The following is a 21,582-nucleotide window of genomic DNA, read 5'->3' on the forward strand; positions in this document are numbered from 1 at the left end:
GTGGCGCATTTTTCCCCTTTGTCCCATGTGAGGTACGTGACTTACAAGAACAGACATTTAAGAATTTATCATCCACTAAAGCAAAATAGGTTCAGTCATTTTTTAACTTCAAGTAGGCTTAGGTAACTAAGGTGGTAGAATTTATAGATGCCAGGTGGGCAGATTGCAGAAGGAGAGCTCCATTACCACTAAAAGTGTCTTTTTATGTTTCTTTAAAATCAGGCAATGCTATCTTAAAATTAATCTGCCACTTGTGATGTAGCTACTGTTAAGAAAGCAGGACAGGTGTAAAATGATAACAGCTACTCAATTCATCACATAAGCCTGCCTGCCCTATGCTGCATGGATCACAAGCAGCAGAGCAGCAATCCTGGAAGCCTTCCTGAAAGGGAATTGATACAGTCTAGTCTTGTGTTTAGTAGAACATGAAGATTTTACAAGATTTTCCGAGGCAAACATGTAGTCTACCCAGACTTAAAATGAAGTGATTGCATGCATGTTCAGCATTTAGGTTTAGAAGTGAGGCCACAGTAATTGAAAAAAAAAAAAATTAATCCCAAGCAAGTCTCCTGCCTGAAGGTAGAGAGGAATAAAAGGTGTAATGTAAAAGAGTTACAAAAATAGAGTCCAGGTAGCTAGGTGCTGAAAGCTACATGTTATTTTTTAAGAGCAAATTTATGTACATTAGCAATCCAAAACTATGCAGGTAATCACAGCACAAATCCAGTGACTACATAGATTTGGGGGGGGGGGGGGGGGGGGGGTGTTAATAAAAAAAACTGCCATCAAACAAAGTGTAAGTAAGAGATGAAAAGACTGAAAATGTAAAATGCCAATATCCTTAAAATTAACACCTTGGCTTAGTTTTTGATTATGTTTCTTGAAGGGAAGGGTGAGGTATGGTGTAGGAAATTATAAAGCCACCAGTTTGCTTTCGAGAAAACTTTGTAGACTGTATGTAATGTGTGTATATTTTCAAATTGCAGTGCCCCTCCTTTTTATCCCAGTTCTGAAGTATTTAACACTAAATAAAACCAATTTCCACACTGACATCTGGTGGTAGTTATGGAATGCTGTGTTGCTTGAAATGCTATATATGGATATTTTGAAGGTCTAAGCATTAGATGCAAACCCCTCCAGCCCTTCTGCAGTGATCTTCTTGACTTTGTAAAATTTCAAATTGCGATTTTTAGACCTTTATGCAGATTCTTAAAAGGCAAAGAAAGTAATGGATAAATGAGTAATTCCTCAATATTAATCTCATTTTGCTCAGCTGATATAATGCATTAAAAAAGTACCTGGTCTGTGTGAAGGAAATGACACTTATGAGTTCCTTCTTTTCCTGAAGAATTCCTGTAAAAACACAGTGGCATAATTTTATCGTGGTCCTATTTTACTGGTGGTGTGTATATTTATATATGTGTTGTGTGGTGTGAGCTCAGGAGGACAACGTGACACACAGTCACATTGGGTAGCTCTATCCAGAGTCCAGAATCATCTGTCATGGTTGATAGTTCGACTCATCTCGGCTCCAGTCCCAATTATGCCTGGTGTATGTCAGTATAACAAACAGTAAGATCCATGAGAAAGCTTTGCAAGATTTCCACAGAGCTGGTTTCAAGGGCTTTGCTGTGTCCTTCACCCTGATAAGTTTCAGGTTCGTTTCAAGTTCGGTTTACAGAATATCTCAAATCACACAACCTGTAAGAGCAGCCTGATCACAAAAAGTAAAGTGCTCAGTTTTATTGTGCCACAGCTCTGTGAATTAATGTAATATTCATTCCTCATCATATGTACCATGTCACATAGCCTTTTTGCACATGCATATTAGGATGGTACCTGTAGAGTAAGCTGCTTATAAAAATAGATCTGTATTTCCTTCACAGTTGATAAAAACTCGAGTCCCGTATTCTTTATTTAGTTCTGGCTCAGCCAAGCTCCTGTACACTCAGCAGACAGATTTTTATGAAGTTGCTGAATTATGTAGCTGTTCCTTAAATTCATTTTATGTGTGTAAAATTGAGCTAAGTCCTGCTTCCCATTGCTAGAGTAACTGCAGTTATTGGGTGGTCCTAATGCTACAAAGTTTAGCTTCAAGTACAGCTTTTTGTTGTTTTCTTTTTCTGTGAAATTTCTGTGTGAACTCAAATTAGCCCATTAAGAAAAGTCAGTTAAATAATTTATCTGGGCACATAGATAAGAATGTTTCACATTGAAGTAGCTGTTTATTCAGATAAATGGTAAACAGTTCAAGTGTTTGTAGTCGGTATTAGATCGTTTAATATAGTAGAAAATTCAGAAAATTCAGTATAATCAGTGATGAGTAAAGAGGGTCATTGAAGTCCCAAAAGACTGTGAATTACTCATTAATCTTTTAGGCAAAATAGCTTTTATAAATAGTGCTAATTGATCTGATAAATCTCAAATGATATTGGAAAAGAAATTAAATATATATTGTTTTAATATCTGTAATGCACAATTGCTGAAAACTTATAGGAATTCTATTTTTTGTGGCTTCAGGTTAGCCTCAATATGTTGTCTGTGTATATTAACAAGGACTGTAGAATCAATGTCAGTTATTTTGAACTTGTGTTTGTTTTTTTTAATTTGAGCTTGTTGCTTACTATATTTTTGCACGCTTCTGCATATTTATTGGGCCTTTTCTATTTATCTCTCTTCCTATTAACAGGTATTATTGAGACTGCAGATCTCCTAGATCGTGAGACTACTTCACACTACTGGTTAACTGTTTATGCAGCAGACCAAGGCGTTGTGCCTTTATCATCTTTCATTGAAATCTACATAGAAGTTGGGGATGTTAATGATAATGCTCCTCAGACCACAGAACCAGTTTATTACCCAGAGGTCATGGAAAACTCACCTAAAGATGTATCAGTCGTTCAGATTGAAGCGTTTGATCCAGATTCTAGCTCAAGTGAAAAGTTAACCTACAAGATTACAAGTGGAAATCCACAGGGTTTCTTTTCAATAAACCCCAAAACTGGTAAGTGCAGTACCGTTATTTATTTTACATCTGACTGAATCAACATATTTGCATAAATACATAAACCAGGCAAAATCAAGATCTTTGGTTTAACATTGTAACCATGCTTTTCATGTTCGTTAACCTGGTATCTTGGTCTGTGTCAATATTAGTAAGTTACATCAACAAGCAGAAGAGGATTTGGGAGTGAAGGAGTTGGTTCAAAGTACTTGATATCCAGATGGTGCATATTTTGGGAAGGTTTACTTCAGGGTAGCTCCCCTCTATACTAGCCAATACCTGTTTGCTTTTGTAGTGCAGCAAAAATACATATTTTAGCTTAGTTTCATCCCAGCTGTTTTTAGCAGTCGTAGCTTTCCAGTTTTCACACCTAAGTTTTTTTTGTCAGGCTGTTTTTCCAGGTAGTCAGTCTAAGGCCATTTATTAACAGGCCATGTGTTAACTATAAACTCACTTGTCCCACAGTCATAAGGGACCATCTTTGACAGTAACTATTGCTGTTGTAAGAAATAGAAAATCTGGAAGATAATTTGCAGGTAATGGAAACAAAGTCTGAGTTCAGAGGTTGTTTGGAAAGCTTCACAAAAAACATTTAACAGGAAAGTACAAATACAAGAAACAAATAACCTTTTAGTAACTGTGAATTACAAATACAGAAATGTGTATAGGGCAGAGAAAGGAAACAAAATAATCAGTATTAACTGAAGCTACACAGTGATGTTAAAGACAATGTAAAGGTTGCCTACCATCCCTTGCTTCTGAATGAGCATGGATTTACAAATAACATGGATGTACAGTACACATGCTGGATGTTTTTATACACAGATCTTTCCTAACAGTAAAGAAAGATTTGGTTTTAATTAAATAATATTTTGCTGGGTTGGGCACAGAGTAGTTTTTCATATGTTCCATCTAGGAACTATTTCACATTACAAATTAGGGGAGAATCTTCCAATTCACTCAGCCTGAAATTTCTTCTTAGGATCCAGAGATTTTTAGACTAGAAGTGTAGAGAGCGACTTTAATCTGTAGCAACCCCAGTAATTAGAAGAGAGCAATAGAAGCCTTATTCATTTAGCTCTTGCTCATTCATGGGGGAAATTTCGGGAGATTTAAAAGACCAAAAATTGGGTGAAAAAATATGTTTTGAAGGCTGGGTTGGCACTGTGGCCTTCATTCTGTTTCATGGTTATTTCAGCTCAGGGTATGAAAGACTTGTGTGCTGCAGCAGTTCTAATTGCTGTGTCAGCAAAGCTTTGAGTGCAAACACAGGTATGTTTATTCAGGTTATTTCTGACAATAGCTTCTTTGTCAGCATGTGCTGCATCTGCTTATGAAGACATTGCCAAGAGGGACATACTAAGTCACTATAGCAGCAGCAGATCTTTAGCATAGTTAAAGCCTGTATCTAAATACAGTATTTACAGAAGCATTGCTTTTAGAACAAAGGCAACCTAAGTAGTAAGATAAGAAATATTCAACCACAGAATCTTCTAAAGTGAACGCAGAAAACTCAGGTGTTTGTGTGTGTGCTTTATTTCTATTTGTCTTTCTCTGCTTAACATGATGCAAAAGGAAAATTTTTCTACTCCCTAGCTCTTTGTGGTTTTGAAAAGTACTGTTACTTCTTTACTGCTACTTCCATATAGTCATCTCAATCAGTGATATTTATAAAAATGGCAGTAAAATTGCCTGTAACTTAGGTAGAAAGAATAGAGTGACTGCAATGCTCAAATTGCGAGTTAACATAAATTCTGCCTACATTCATGTAGTCTTTACTGTATAATTGACCATCTAGTTTTGGTTGCTGGTTTTGGGGGGGGTTGGTTTTTTTGTTTGTTTGTTTGTTTTTTTGTCTTTTTTTGTAGCTCACTTTCTCTTGCTCCTTTTTTCCAGTCCTTTCCTACTCCTCTCTGCCGTATGATTATGCAGCATTTTCCAAACTTTGTTTTAAAAAGGACACTTGCATGCTTCCCTTATATAAGTTTTGAAATGGATAAACATGTTTATTTCTATTTAATGGATAGAAAAATTAGGGCAGCAGAGATTGTGACCTGTCTTTGGAGCTTGTAGTTTTCCACATCAGTAGCTTACTGACAATCTAATTTATGTTACAAAGGGAACTTGAGAAAGCTCAACACACTAAATGGTAAAGTGATAAGGAACACTTAATATAAAGCTAATAAAGATTTTCTGTCAAGAGAGTTTCTTACCTGACTTTGTTGAAGCATGCATACCGAAGCAGTGTGGTCTGGAGTCCTTCTCAGCTCTGTGCTAAAGGAGAAGAAAAAAAAAAAATCAAAATACGAGCACTGAGAAGAAAATAATCTCCCTCTTGCTTTACATTCAACAGAAATTATTTTTGTTAATATAGTTAAAATCGCTGGAATAGGTAAACTCATTTGGTCTCTATTGCTGTTAAAATTATAGTGCTAGATAGATAAAATAAAGAAGAGGGGAAGAGAAGACATAAACAGAGAAGGGAAATCTCTTTGGTGGGTTTCTGCTGTGTTCACAGAGTGCACTCAAGTAAGTTGAATGGGTATTAAATAGCTAGCTTATGCATACTGTCTTTCTATTAACAGAGACACTGACACTGGATTTCATGTTATCTAATGGGCTGCCTTGTTTTTCCTCTATATGTTCAGTTTGAAACTGACAGTCTGTGGTAGGCACTAACCTGGTGATCGAGATGAGTTTTGACTGAGGTTATCACGTTCATAACTTCTCAAGTCTCTCTTTTGCATATTAGAAATCAAATATGTTTAACCTGAATGAATCCTGTCTTTGGTGAAAGCTCTTTCACTAGGATTAGGGTGTTAAGGTTTGAAAAGTCGCTTTAAAAGACACTAATTATTGTTGCAGTTAAAACACAGTATATTTTATCACCCTCAATTAATTAAAGGAGGCTCAGCTGAAGAATGCATTTGACTAGAATTAGTGAAATCAAATCCCATCTTGTTTGCTTATGCAGGTATGTTACCCTTGTTACACCTTGTGAGACACTAAGGTTGAGACACAAAGGAAGAGAAACCTTCACAGGGCCCCAGGTTTCCCTTCCAGCCAAAGGGGAGGTGGGTCTGGAATAAGGATCAAGTCTTTAACTGTATCCCATTGTAACATTAAAAGTGACAGTAAGAGTTAAGCACCTGTTATGTTGGTTACTTTGGGCTGCTGTGCAGCACCAAAGGCAAATTGAGGACAGTAAAGGCATTCAGTAGAGTCAAGGCAAGGCTAGTGTTGGGATTCTTAAAATATGTGGTGAGCCTTAAACATATGTTTTAGCTGACAATAGAATCATAGGATCAGCTAGGTTGGAAAAGACCTTTAAGATCATCAAGTCCAACCATTACCTGTGGACTGCGAGGTCCACCACTAAAGCATGTCACTGGGGGGGCCTTATCTCTGCAGTTTTTTAACACTTCCAGGGATGGTGATTCCACCACTGTCTTGGGCATCCTGTTCTAATGCCTGATCATCCTCTCTGAAGAAATTTTCCGTGACATCCAGTCTAAACCTCCCCTGGTGCAGCTTGAGGCCATTATCTCTTGTCCTATTGCTTGTTACTTGGGAGAAGAGACCAACACCACCCCCCCCCCCCAACCTCCCGTCAGGTAGTTGTAGAGAGCAATAAGGTCCCCCTGTGGGCTTTCTCCTATCCAGACAAAACAACCCCAGTTCCTCATGAGACTTATTCTCCAGGTCCTTCACCAGCTTCGTTGCACTTTTCTGGACCCTCTCCAGCACCTTAATGTCTCTCTTACAGTCAGGGGCCCAGAACTGAACAAAGCATTTGAGGTGAAGACTCACAAGTGCCCAGTACAGGGGGATGATCAGTGCCTTGGCCCTGCTGGTTATGCTATTGCTTATACAGGCCAGGATGCTGTTGGCCTTCTTGGCCACCTGGGCACAAGCTGGCTTATGTTCAACGGCTGTTAGTCAGCACCCCCCAGGTCCTTTTCCGCTGAGCAGCTTTTCAGCCACTCTTCCCCATGCCAGACAATATGTTACTGTCTTCTCTGCAGGTCAAAGATCCATCTTTTTCTGAGTCTTTATGGAATTTAACACTATGGTGTTGTGGTCCCATGGCTACAACTGCATGTATAATACTAATACAGAATATAAATAGAAATAATCTAAATGTAACCTATGCCAAGTAAAACATTGCTTTCTGTTCTCTGAAGTGTTTCATTTCTAGAATTTTATAGGCTCCTGACTAAGATGTCTCTGTCTGTGCGATAATCCTGAATATTTAGATGGTGAAACTGGCTGACATGGACCTATGTAGGATATAGTTCATCTTTCACAGAAAGAAGCAATTTCTTTTCATGCCAAGAACTATTGATTGACTGATCTGTTTCTTAAAAATGTTACTAGGTATAATAGTATCTATGTGCTTCAGCTTCTGACTATGCCTTTCAGTAAATCTTCATCAGCACTTGAAAACATATTTCTTGTTTGAAGAAATTATAAAATAACTTAGTTAAAGAAACATTGCTAAGGTTTTTTTGCATGGAGAAATGCTGCTTCACTTTTTGGAGCAGGATATATAACACAGTACTTCACAGGACATTTTTGTAAACTTTTTGGATCTACCTGGCCTTTCATTAAAGCAAATAAAGTATAATTTCATTTACTTTTGGAGTTTCCATGAATAAAAAAAAAGCTGCTGTATACATGACCTAGCCAGGTGGAATAAAAACAGTTGTCATTATTTACAGGAAAGAATTAAAGCAAAGACTAATTGCACAACTTTCATGGTCAGCTTGGACACAACTGTAGAGCAATATGTAAATTAACTTTAACTACTTTATATCTGCTTAACTTCTTTCAACATAGCTTTTAATTAAATACAGAAGTAATTAACAAAATGGTAGAGATGCAAGGCATCTTAATGTTTAGATGGAAGGAGTTGGAGTTGGCAGGATTTCATAGCTATTCAGAACACATCCTGCTTCTCTATGGTTAATCTCGCTACTTAACCCCAGAGCTGTTGCACTGAGGATAAGAAATTATTTGTGCTTTAGCAACTCTCATGTAAAGCAAAAGATAATATGGCAGGAATCAAGTTCTGGGTTTGTGCTTTGGAGCTCCCAATGCGCAATTTATTTTTTTGCTGGTATGTATAATAGAAAGTTTAGTAATATTTCACTGCTTCCTATGGGTGTGGTTTATTTGTTCATGAGTTGTTCAGGTATTTTAATTTTAAATTACCTTGTAACAAGGTCAAAGACTTTGGAAACTAATTATCAAAATACTCATAGTTGTTAGTTTCCATATTTCATTGGTGGCATTTGGATATGTTTTGTCTAAGAAAATATTGATGGACAAAAAATGGACTCTTTAGGGAATGACTAATGAGTTGTTTTACTTAAGTCAGTGATTGAACTCCAAGCTAGTTGTAGATCTGAAAAGTTTTGTCACTGATGTAAACTGTGGTTGTATTTACAAAATACAGTTTACTGTTGTACTGTTTGAATTAAATTCCTTTTTTTTAACATTAACGCAATTGTTTTGAGTGTACAAATTACCCCTCCCCTCATCATTTATTCTTTTATTTGATAATATCTTTATTTGCTTTATTGCTTTTGAAGAGGAATGTTGGAAACATGACAGTTGACAGGAGGATTGCAGTAATTTTTAGAGAAAGTGGAAGAGGTACTTAGTATGGCATCTACTAATAACAGCTGATAGTACCACTATATAGAAGTGCACATTTATGAATTACGATTATATAATTTCTCATCTATATTGGACTAACCATTTAGAAGTGGATCTGTTAGTGCTTATTCAAGAGAGTTATTAATTTTACTAAGAGATTTTTCAGTCAAAACATGTAATTTCATTCTGTCTGAGACAGGAGAGTGGGACATGCATTAAATAGTGCTTTTTGTTGCACACAGCAAGAATCGTGAAGGGTAGTATGCAAACTAGCTCTCTGACCAAAAGTGCATGCTTAAAGTTCCCCAGAGTTCCATAGTCAACAAAATTATTTTTCTTTCAGTTTCCTATGTTTTGTAGTTTTCTTCTATTTTTATTCTTTAAATTATGGGATTGCAGGCCTCATGTGAAATGGGAAGAAAGGTATTCACCTTTAACTGACCAACAATAATGGCTCAATGAGTCATGTGCAAAATATGGAAATTTAAGAGCTGAGGAGAATAACCTTAATTGCTGCAGAACTAGAGCCATTGAATGAACCCTTTCTAAGCAAAAGGAGCTTGCTGAAGTCCCCTGTGCTCTGTATCAGTTTCCATATGGATGGAATAGTTTTGCCATGCCACAATTTTAAAATACAGCTGCTACTCAATGGTACAGGCTTGGTATGATTATATCTCAGATTGCTGAGTTATGGTATCTGAAAGAAGCTTATACTACCTTGTAAGTGGCAGTATGTGCATTAGAATGGCAAAACCTGTATTTGCATAATGAACAGAGTTCTGGTTCTTCTTAGCGAACAAGAAACCAGAATCCTAACCAGCTATGCATATAGGGTGAGGGAAGACCAGTGTACTTTTTTTTCTTTTACTACCTTGCCCATGTGTTTAGGCAAGAAATAATTTCTGATCTTTTTACAAAATGGGTATGTTTGTTTCCACTCCCTTAGGACTTCTGGTACATTTATTGTACTGACCAGATTTGGCTTAGGGAAAGAATTTGAGTTGGGTAGCAAACAACATTTTCCCCAGAAGCCATGCCTTACTTCAGAAATTTAAGACAGTAATAGCAAATGAGGCAGGGGGTTACTTGACGTTGCTCCATATAACAATTTTGAGTCAGATTTGCAGAAATGCTGATTGAAAAAGTATAGCTTTCTATGCATTTAATGCAACTTGATATGAAAATAACATATACTTCCAAAACCTGAACTTGTGTTCATAACCAGGAGAATGACAAAATTAATTTTGAGTGTTGATTTCCCCATACTTCAGTTTTGCAAGTATTAAATAGAAATAAAAATAGAAATAATTGCTTGACCTAATTGCTTATAAGTGTTCTGAAGATATATTCATGCACATTTAAGCAGCAGTTGGGTATTATCATGAGAATGCCATAGACATTCCTTTGAGGAAATTAGTAATCCTCTGGTGTAGGAGTTAGGCATTTATATAAGGCCTTTCTTACATAGGGGATTCCAGCAGAAACACTGAGTAATTACATATTTCAGAACATACTATATCGGGTGCTTCCAGTGACTCCCGATTCTGTGCATCTTGATGCAGACATGGCAAAACAGTCACGATGATTTAGCAGTCCTGATGCTGGAGTTTTTTAGTTTGAGTGACAGTCTGAAAATGTGTTTGTCTAGGATTTAATATTATCTGACATAACTTTTGCTCTTATTGTCTTTTCTTTTTTTAATTTTCCCCTATGCTTCTTTACTATCTCAAGTTTTTTGAAAGTACTTATGTTAAATAGATCCTATGCCAATTTAGGATTGCGGTAGTCTGTTTCATAAATTATATACCATGCTTCAAACCACGCATTACAAATTAACACCAGCCTTCAGATTAAGTGCTGACTTAAAGACGTTTCTGTATGTACAAACCCAAAATAGAATGCTAGTTCAATATAAAAAGTTTGTTCTATCGAAGAACAGGATTTAAATTCTAGCAGCGCTGAGTCCGTGGCTCTCACTGTCTGTTGGGCCCGGGTAATTATTACAGCTTTGTGAGGTTATAAAATGCTAATGGCTCATGGTCAAACTGTCTACATCATATGATTTTATCATTTTACACTGTTTGTAACCTTTAAAGCAGTATCTTTGTCTGTCTGATTTGGAGACTGAAGTGAAAGAGGAAATGGGTACAGCTGCAAACAACTTCCATGGGTTTCCGATAACACTGGAGAATTACTTAGTGAGGAAATGAAGGGCCAGTGACCGCACAGTAGTATTGGCTTCATTTGAACAAAGGAAATCTTTGTTGTTTAACTGCTTGTGGGTTTTAGTCCCAATTGATGTAATATTTTAGAACTTGAATAAAACCAGTATTGCCACATTACACACTAATGTGATTTAAAGTTAAATAAAGACCGAAACACTGAAGTTGTTCTTGTTACTTCTGTAGCTGGCAGACAATGCCAGGCTCAACTATTGTTCATTCATGTCACTCAACTCGAAGCATATATAGCAGCATCCATGTGCCCAACTGTTTACCTGTCACATGCAGAGAAAATATTTGATTACACTGTCTCTGGAACAGTTTGTTTTTTTTTTTCTTAACCTTTACTAAAAATGTGACCGGAATTAACCCAGGTGTTTGTTGATCTCCTGCAACCACAGAGGATTACATGAGTAGATGAAAGTTTACACAGATATGTATTTGGAAAGAAAGCTTAATTCTGCACACGGTACTTTTATTTTCCTTTTTAAATGACGTTTAAAGCACTTGAAGTGCAGTTTGACAAGTATTTTTCTTTTGGTAGTTTTTTGGAACTGGGAAAACAAGTTCATGTCTGCAAAATTTCTGACATCTTCATATCTGCTTTACAATATTGAAGGATTTAGCACTTGAATATAGAAGATTTGCTGTAGTATAGGCAGCTATTTTAAAGAACTATTTCCAAGCATTCATGTAGAGATCACTTTTAGGTGGTGGTGTTGGGGCTTGCTTATTTATTTATTCTTTTACATGTCTGGAAAAAGAGAAATAGTAGGAGGTAGAAAATAAATGGGAAGCACAGCAGTCCTTTGTTTCTCCTTTTTCTGTCCTTGAACTGCATAAAAACTTAAGGTCATGCTCTGCATGATCTGTGTTGTAATGCAGGAGTTTAAAAGAAAGTTACGGTTCTCTTTCCATTTTCCCATATTCTGATGCAGAAATGATGATGGTGCCAGACTCCCTCTGTAGCGTATGTTTTTTTGAGCTGGAGTATATAATGTGAAGTGGTAATTCTAGCCAGGGAAGAGATGGTGATCAGTCACTTGCATAGTACTACGTTCACACAGGCTTTCAAAGATATGTATTTCCTAGATAGTTTTTGTACATAACAACACTATAATGCTAGTATTAATACGGAATTAATCAAGAGGTTACTCCAAATTAGTGCCATAATGCAGATCTAGCTTGGCTTGATTTGTGAGTGGTGAAAATAAAAGATCAGTCCCAGCAAAAATAATAGTTCTACAGGAACTGTGGAGTCACAGCCAAGGGCTAACTATGAGTCAGCTATAAAACTCTTCTTCAGCTTTTCTAAGAGGGGAGACAAGGCCGTTGACAGCAGTTTATGTGATCTCTGTCATGAGTGTTGCATGGAGGTCTTTACATATGGTTCAGTTACAGGAGTCCTTCAAATCAGTAGTTAAACAACTGCAGTGTATTCTAGACTTCCATTAGTATTATGCCTTGTAATTGTAGAAAATAATATGCAATTTAGGGTAGATTTAGATTAGATATTAGGAAGTTCTTCACTGTGAGGGTGGTGAGATATTGGAACAGCTTGTCCAGAGAAGCTGTGGATGCCCCATCCCTGAAAGTGTTCAAGGTCAGGCTGGATGGGGCTTTGAGCAGTCTGGTCTAGTGGAAGGTGTCCCTACAAATCGCAGGCGGGTTGGAACTAGATGATTTCTAAGGTCCATTCCAACCCAAAGCATTCTATGATTAAATAAAAAGAAGAAAAGAAAAAAAAAAAAAGGCCAGGGGGAGGAGAGAAGCAGCATTGTATGAATCTCCAAATTCACATTTAGAAACTAGCATTTCAGGGTTTAGATGTATATACACAAACCCAAACAAAGTGTTGCAATGTTTTTTTTTTTTCCTGGTATGCTGGGCTGCCTCAGAAGGAATGTGACCAGCAGGGTCACAGGAGGGAGGTGATTCTCCCCTCTACTCCATTCTAATGGGACTCCACCTGGAGTACTGCATCCAGCTCTGGGGCCCCAACAAAAGAGGGATGTGGGCCTGCTCAAGTTGGGTTTGGAGGAGGGCCATGAGGATGATCAGGGGGCCGGAGCATCTCTTCTGTGAAGACAGGTGGAGAAAGTTGGGCTTGTTCAGCCTGGAGAATTCTGCAGGGAGACCTTATAGCAAGTAGTCTTCCACTACCTAAAGGGGGCCCACAAGAAATCTGTGGAGGAATGTTTTACAAGGGCATGTAGTGACAGGACAAGGGGGAATGGCTTTAAACTGAAAGAGGGGAGATTTAGATCAGATATTAGGAAGAAATTATTTACTGTCAGGGTGGTGAGATGCTAGAACAGGCTGCCTAGAGAAGTATGGATTCTCTATCCCTGGATGTGTTACCAGGGGCAGATTGGATGGGGCATTCAGTGGAAGGTGTCCCTGCATGTGGCAAGTGGGGTTGGAACTAGGTGGATTTTAATGTCCCTTCCAACTCAAACCATTCTGTGATTCTACGCTACTCTTAGTTCCTGCCCCAGTTGCTTTGACATAAAAACCTTTCCATCCAGTGTCACTGCTGTGATACATGTTGGAAAAGCCTGTGCCAAATATTTTTGATTCTGAAGTCCTTCAAGAGCTTTGAAAAACTTTCTGTATTTCAGCAACAGAGATAGTTTTGTTTGTTGGCTTTTTAAGGAGACATATTCTTTTTGTCTACATTTTGAAAGTTAAAAGTTTTCATTTTCAAATTGGATGGTCAGTTCTAAAGTTGACAAAGGACCAACTATCTCTTGCAACTGGTGAGCTTTCTTAAGGAAATTCTCATTGTTTGAATTAAGAAAAACAAAATAGTAAAATAAATAAACCGTACAGACACACACAAAATCCGGTGATAAATATTTGGAAGTTGAATTTCCCCCTTTCATAAGCCATGTCTTCAAAATTTGGAGGAAATGGATTTTGTCAAGAACAGTCAGCTAGTTTTCATATCTGTTCTCAAATATTTTTCACAATTTTATATTTTAAAATGTAATGTTATTTGGGAGTTGTTTTGTTACCATAATAGGCTAAATACTAAGAAATATTAACTACACTTTTTAAATTTATTTCACTTAAAACCTATCACTGTAGTTTATAAAAAAAAAAATTAAAAGCTGTTTTCATACTTTACCCCCCAAAAAATATTAAAATACTATCAAACTTTTTACTCTTCCTCATAATACATTTTTCTGTTTCTAGAATTTTATTAAATGCCATAAAGAGTTCAGTAATTTCCCATGTTACTTACAGTTGTTCTTAACCAATGCTGTCATTGATATGCCAATTGCAACCAAACCACTGTTTTGTTACTAAAAAATAGTTTTAGTAAAAACAGTTGAATTGTATAAGAGTAATTTTGACATCAAGACGATAGCCAACATGGAAATCTGCTCTTGTACTTCTCTTAGAAATCATGTATTCTTGACTTACAGTGATATCTTTTAAATCTCTGACTTAAAGTTTAGGTTGTTTGTGTACTGAGGTACAGTTGCAGCGCATGTAAACTTTGACTTTATGGTTGTTGCTGCTAAAAAATCTGCTTGTTGATGAATATGTTCAGTTAACTCAATGCAAGAAGTTCAGAATTAAATTTTGCTTAGCTACGTTGCATTTCAGAGACAATAGCTACCAACTAAATAGCTTTACTGGCAGAATGAATTCAAAAGACTATATACATTCTTTCTTTGTGAATTTGTCAATCTTCTTTAATCCACATGTGTTGCAGCAGTTTTGTGGGAGATTAATCATGAAATTATGAAACTTTTCGTAGCAGAGGAAGTGACCTCAAAACTAACTTCAGTCATTCAATAATTGGTTTTAAATGCCTCTCTCAACTGATCGTGATTTTATTTAAAACATATTAAAAACTCAGTGCTGGTTACTATAATCCGAAAAATGCATTTTCTTTGTTCGAGAAAAAAAAGCTAAGTTTAGAAAGGAGCATGGGTTTTCTTCCTTTGTTCAGGCACTATAAGTGCAATGAGATTATGTCAGGTTTGAAAAGATCTTTCAAGATGGTGTAAGACTATGGCAGTAATTCTGTACTTAATTATTGAAGACGGTATGTCTCAAAATGAGATAATAAAGCAAGTGATGAAGATCAGGTCACTTAAAAGAGTTAATTATCAAAGGCATTTGAGCTTTGAATTGGTGTGGCTTTAGTATACCAGATGGTGCTGAAGGCAAGAGTATTTTTGCAAGGTAAGCAAAGAAATAACAAAAATTTGTAGTTCTCTGTTGATAGCAAGATCAAAGTTCATTTGACAGGGCATTTATCATCACTTACTAGTTTCAGTAATCGCACTTGCATTTTATTGTTTTATTTTCCATTCAAAATTTTTAACTATTTTTTAATTATGTATTAAGTGCTATTTTTTTGTATTTTCATCTTACACTACTTATGACTTACAGTTCTGGTTTTTATCTTGTTATGTATAAGAGAAACAAACTACCAAAAGGATATGCTTGACAATGAGAATGGACACATCCTAAGTGCTTTGAAGCATTCAGAATGTAGGATTTTAGGCTTTGGTTTATTTTTCTAGTATAGCTATTTAGGGATGTGTGATTATTTACATATTTATTTTCATTATTCCCCAAATAGTTCAACTTGTAAAAGAATTATGGCAGAAGCAGTTTTATCACTGTCTTAATATAGGCTGAAAATAATGTGCTACATGACTCATTAGAGTATTCAAAAGTACAATATTTACTTTTATATTTGAGCAGTTTTCATATAATTGTGTGATCACTAAGCACAGATTTCATATGTCATTTGAAATCTAGTTGAAATTGAAGCTCTACAGTGTTTATTGGATTGGATAATTAGTTGTTTGTGTAAAGAGTTTTTCCTCCTCATACCATATATTAATAATCTTTGGTAGGTTGCTTGTCTTTGCTCCCTGCTTGTAATCACTAAAATGGTTAATGAGTACTCTGATAAGCGAATTTCAGGTCTTTGTAGCTATTAAAATAGTTCAGGGAAGTGACACTTAACTTCACATACGCACCTTGCGCTTTCATTTTTTACTGGTAGGATTGAATAGTTAAATTGCCTGGTTACTGACTAACGTGGTGATTCATGGTGTAATATAGCAGGGTTAAGTAACTTACTTTTTAACCTTATATACAAAGCTTACAGTCTGTTTTGGCAACAAGTAACAAACTCATAAACACTGATATTACCATATTTCAATAAATTCAGTACTTCCGATGTGCTGGCACAAGCCCACCCCTATGGACTAGACCAGTTATCCCTTGTTTGATGCAGGCCTGACCTGGGTGCGACTGAGATCTCGGTTATTACTTTACTTTTCATATCATTCAAAGGGCAGGACATTTATTCACTGGGATAAATGTGCCAAAAGTGTTTTTGTGAATGAAATCCAGAGGATGTGCATCAGCATTTGAAACATGAATAAAGATGTGTCTCTAATAAAACGGTGGTCTGAAGAGCAAGTACAGTTCTATAAAGTGTTTTAGACCATTCAATTTGGAGTTTACCTAGGTGCCTGTATGTTGTGGGAGTGTCCTGACTTTTGACTGAATTGCTGCAGATGGGAATTGAAGGGGAAAGGCACAAAAACTGTGAAAGACTGCACTAGTTGAGGGCAATCATGCTATATACTTAACAGAAAATGAACGCTGATTTCAGTGCAATGTACTGAAGTATGTCTCTCTTTAAGATTTTTCTAAAACTATCTATTTATAAGGTGTTGTAACTATTTTTTTTGTAAAATATCCTGATCAGAAAGTTCATATGTGAAGCAAAAACTACTCCTTTAGCCCCTAAAGTGGATTTAAACTGCCTAAAAAAGCCTGCTAAGCCACAGGCTGTAAGCTGTGTTAGGCAGAAGTGATCATTGTTCTACCTAAACAGCTGTATAGCAAAAAAAGGTAAGATTCACGAGGCCCAAGAGAGCAAGCAAACAACAGCATAACTCTTTAGCTAGTGGATGGAGAAAAGAACCTGGACTTTCAGTTTCTCTTGAAATGTGGTACCATTTTTGCAGTCTTTATTGAAAGAATGGAAATTATTGCTTTTAAATGTTTTGTTTGAACAGAAGAGGCAGTTGCAGCAGTTTAATGTGCTTGTAAAGCATCCTGCAATGTCTTCGGGGAGTATATGTTTATAATCATATTTTCAGCACTTCAAAATTGCTGGTGACAGTTCTGTTGCTGGTTTTATTGAAAGCTATAGAAGAGCTTAGCGCAAGTAAGAGTTTAGGAATGAAAAGCAAGTCAAATTGCTAAGGAAATACCTTTAGGACTTTATAAACCAAAGTTGGTTAGTTCCCTTATAATATACTGTCTCCAGTATGATAGCTGGTTAGGACTATGATCTTGTTTGGTTTTTAATTCAGCAGCCTGCCTTCATGGCAATATATTACGGTGGCACACTGTCTAGCTTATAACCGTCACCTATACATGACTGTAAGACATAGAATTTATATTTTGTCAGCTGCAAAGCTGAAACCTGTTCTTAAATCCCCCTGCTATTACTTTTCATTGATCTGTTTTTAATAACCTGTTTATTTGCTTCAGTTGTGAAGCTTTGTCTTGGCTTACACAGAAGACAAGATTTGACTATAGTCTTGCCAAAAAGCTTAATCTGAGTATCCTTAGAAAGCAAACAAGGGCCTTTTCAGATGGTCATTGTTTGTAAAGTAAGTGAGGTAAAAATCATAGTGAACTTGAAATGAATTGAAAGATGACTAAAAAAATAGTCATCTTCCTGTGTCAGTGATGAAACAATCATGGATTACTGTGCTTATCAGTCATTTTGTCTTTATTTTGGAGATACTGAAAGCAGTTTAAAACAATGTCATAAGAGATCTTCCCAACAGTAGACTTGACACTTTGTTATCAGGGATGTCTAAGACATGGCTTGCTCACAGGAAGTACTTTCTTGAGCAGGGAACTGCTAATTCTAGTGGACTTAGTCTCAGACAAAAGATATATTCCTCTGTCTACAGGGAAAGCTGTCTTGAATTGGATATAATACACTATTTCTTAAGTGAGGATGATAAGTAGGAAATCCTGCCTTGCGGCGCGACAGCGTTTTTATCACTTGAAGAGACATAATTGGTCTTCAGCTTACAGGACGTGAGTGGTAATTTGCCCTGTGCTTTAGGGTCATGTTATGCAGTTGTCAAACTAGATTATTACAGCCACACGTGAATTTAAAATCCATAGTTCCTTCAACTCTTACACTGATTTATATATTAGGACCTTGTAAAGAAAATGCCAAGGTAATTATTTCTGACATTCATTAGAAATTTGGCTTTTTTGAGGTTGAAGTGGGTGAAATGAGAGCCTAAATAATAATACATTGTAAGCAAACTGATTAAAGCTTTAAACTGATTGAGTTGCACGAATGCCATCCAGAGAAAACATTTCTGCTGACTGGTTATGGTTTGTGTTCAACATAGAAGATGAAAATCTTATCAATAAAATGTGACCTCACTTATATTTAGTTCCAATGTCTTTTATCTTTTGAACTTGGTGATAAAAAATGTTGTAGCTGCTTTCCATATTTCCTTCAGTGCTACTGCACTCACTGAACAGAGGAACTTTCTTTTCATACACAACAATTCAAATAGTGTTGCATTATACAAATAAAGCTTACTGGAGGCAGCTTAGTAGACTTGGCATCTGCTTTAGTTTTTTGGATCGTGGTGGGTTAGCCCTGGCTAACAGCCAAACTCCTATCGAGCTCCAGAACCTTCATCATCTCAAGCTGAATGTGCAGTTGGAAAGTGTGTACAGTTTTGAAAACACAAATGTTTGTAGGTATGCTTGTAGTAGGGAATGCATGATGTATACACAGTACGACAAAAAATTTGAGCCTTCCTCGTCCCCTTGCAAAGACCACTTTTTCTGATGCTACTTCTTTCATCACTGAGATCATCCATGCCATAAAGATAGCTAATAGCATGGAATTAATACTAACATTTGTAACACGGTGCTCACCTAATGTTCTGTGGTGGTTTTTTTTAAGAGGTGGCATTGTGTGAAATTTGTGGTTGATGTGCTGTTTTTCAGATGCAGATGTAACATGATGTAACTGGGCACTGAGATGAAAGCTTATATGGGATAAGATAAATCCCTGCTAACGTCCGCTCCTTTGTGCCATTTTGTATTCCGAGTGTAGCAGTTTTAATTTATATTTATGTAATTGAATCCTGTGGTGGCATTTTTGTCTGTTTGTTCTAATACTGTTTAAAATAGAAATCTAAAGTAAATTTTGTTTGAATACAATTTGATTTTTTCAGTAGGCCTCAAATAGGCAGCAGATATAACTGGAATGTAAACTCAGAAGAGGAAGGAAGAGAGAATACAATCGTATTTGTTACCTGATGAGTTTGTTTTGTTTTGTTATGGATGTTTACAGTTAGTTTCAGCTCATTATAGTACCTCTGCAGCTAGTGAGGCAGAACAGCTGTGGTTTATCCAAGCTCTTTAAATTGCTAAGCTGCTGCTATGAAAATGTTTCTCATGACATGAGTTTTGAAACATTATTGAATAGGAAAATTACACCAATTCACTAGAGATACCATTTGCTCATCATTATCTTAGAAATGTTTGTTATAAACTCTTGTTTTCCTGAGGGTGCTTGAACCATCTTGCCATAGTGTGCATTGATTTCCAGGGGGAATAATAGTCAGTGGTGTGAATTACTGGAGTTCATTGTTCCTGTTGGTCTTGTGGAGAGGAAGGAAAGGGAGCGGGGTAAGAGGAGGCAGGAGGAAAATATGAAAATATGACTGCAAAATGATGCTCTGTGTGTTTTGCTTCAAAACTGAAAATGCTTTGTCATAGAGGCCGGTTGTTTCTCACATGCTGTCATTTTTCTCGTTCAGCAGTAAACAGATTCTCTCCACTTCACAATAAGATTATCAGAACTGATTATGTTGCAGACTTCTTCAGAGATTAATTGAAATTACCTTTTACTTGTTACTTCTGTGGGGATGTGGTGTGTGGAAAAGTGTGGTTATTCATTTATTTGTGTAGAGGGAGGGGCACAGCAAAGACATCTCTAAACTGTTCCAGAAAAGAGTGGAGTTCAATCTAAGAAATTGAAGAACTTTTGTTTTCAGTAGAAAGAGTAGTAGTGGCTCTTGTTCATGGGAGCTAACTTATATTAGGTCCAAAGATTTTCTGCACCCCTTTTAATGGGCAGTCACAAAGACCATGTTGCATAGGAGCATTAGACCTTATTACCATGGCCTTAATTCAGGAAAGCTCTTTAACAACTGATGAAATCTCAATGCAGCATTAAACATCTTATAATATAGGAAAAACTTGGAAAAAATTGAAAACCTTAGTGACTGCCGTAATCAAACCTTTTACAGTCAAGCTGTAGTGAAACACTTCATTGAAGCTAAGTTTTCACTTAGTAAAGTGGCTAGCAGTAAAGAGTTAAATACAAAGAATGCCATGCATGTGTATGTGATTCTAAATCTAGAAATGTTACATTTCCCTTGTTGGCATTAGTTTCTGCTGAATATACAGGATATATACGGTGAAGACTAAACCCTTCTGTTATTGGTCTGAAGTGTTTTAACAGTGTGGTGTGCTTTGTTGAAAAGTCTGGAAGTTTTAACAGATCAGAGCATATATATCTATCTTTGTTCTTACTGGGCATTTTTGTGCTTACCCATTTGAGCTGTATTGACCGGCTTCATAAACAAGAAAATATGTCTGGAATTAAATTTCCTTTAATAAATTGTAATATGTCGAGTAGCGGGTACAGGATAGAATAGTGTCTGGAGTGCTTGCAGCAAAAGCATTTTTTTGCTTGTTTCTTTTCCCAAAGTATTAGTTAGCATTTATTAGAGGTGGCTCCAGTCCTAATGGCTTTTAATTGGGGAAAAAGTGGATAGGAAACTTAAAAGGTGTCTTCCTGCTCTCATGTGTTATCAATTCTTTACTTGCTTCTGCTGTGAGAGATAGAATCTAATATTGTCAGAGCATATAGACTGAATATTGAATATTCATAGAAGTGCAAGCATAATGAGATATTTCTGCTGGAATTACTTTATTATTATTGTGCTTTTTGAGACCTTCCTCATCCTCAACCCACCTATTCAGTAGCCAACTCCTTTAGTGGCTACCCTGAAATTTACCCTTTTTCCTTGCAACTGTGATGATTCTCAGGTTTAATGCTTCATGGGAGGGCTTGTACTGGTTTTCTCCAGAGGTTCTTGATAGAAAACTGAGGAGAGCTTGTGTTTCTTGAAGTCGCCTACAAGTCCCTTTGCTTGAGGGAAGCAGACAAGATATCATCTCTGCCATTTGTTCACTTCCAATTAACAGTTCTGTGCTTTTTCCCATAGAGCCTGTGAAAAGAAAAGGTACGGCTTGACCAACCTCAGTCAGGAAATCAGGAGAAAGCTTTGCTTAGAATATGTGACAATAAATATTTTCAGTTGTTATTGGTCACAGCTGTCTAATCTGTATGGGAAGCTATTACCTCGAGGTTACTTCAGAGTTGCATCATTTTTTTTCCTTTTCCTTGTCCCCACTCTCCCCTCCCTTCCTAAATTGAAGTACTAATGAAGCAGTTTTGCCTTCTTTGTTTGGCTGGGTTGTTTTTTTTTAATTTTCATTCTCATTTTCTTTGTAACTAGGGACAATTGCTTTATAATACCAAAAATTGTATCTTAACAATGACATACATATTTTCTATGTCCT

The 21,582-nt window shown here is 36.6% G+C and overlaps 1 protein-coding gene and 1 long non-coding RNA gene across 8 annotated transcripts in view; one reads left to right on the forward strand and one right to left on the reverse strand.

Annotated features, from left to right (window-relative positions):
* FAT1 (FAT atypical cadherin 1) overlaps positions 1-21,582 on the forward strand; it is a 108,158-nt gene that overhangs the window by 33,856 nt on the left and 52,720 nt on the right. For all 7 annotated transcript variants that reach the window (XR_009746968.1, XM_061473751.1, XM_061473762.1 and 4 more), the window contains exon 3: positions 2,690-3,004. Coding sequence is in view for 6 of the 7 variants with exons in the window: in XM_061473751.1 (XP_061329735.1) it covers positions 2,690-3,004 (315 nt within the window). In the remaining variant the exon portion in view is untranslated. The remainder of the gene's footprint in view (positions 1-2,689; positions 3,005-21,582) is intronic.
* LOC133279744 (uncharacterized) lies at positions 3,397-6,917 on the reverse strand. Its single transcript, XR_009746970.1, has 3 exons — positions 6,815-6,917; positions 5,218-5,278; positions 3,397-4,030 (listed from the first exon to the last, which is right to left on the reverse strand). It is a non-coding gene; the product is annotated as an uncharacterized LOC133279744 (long non-coding RNA).

Source organism: Pezoporus flaviventris, unplaced genomic scaffold (genome assembly GCF_033815535.1).
Source record: "Pezoporus flaviventris isolate CSIRO_AGI_PZ_B2104156 unplaced genomic scaffold, CSIRO_AGI_Pfla_v1 ptg000002l, whole genome shotgun sequence".
NCBI classification, from domain to species: Eukaryota; Metazoa; Chordata; class Aves; order Psittaciformes; family Psittacidae; genus Pezoporus; species Pezoporus flaviventris.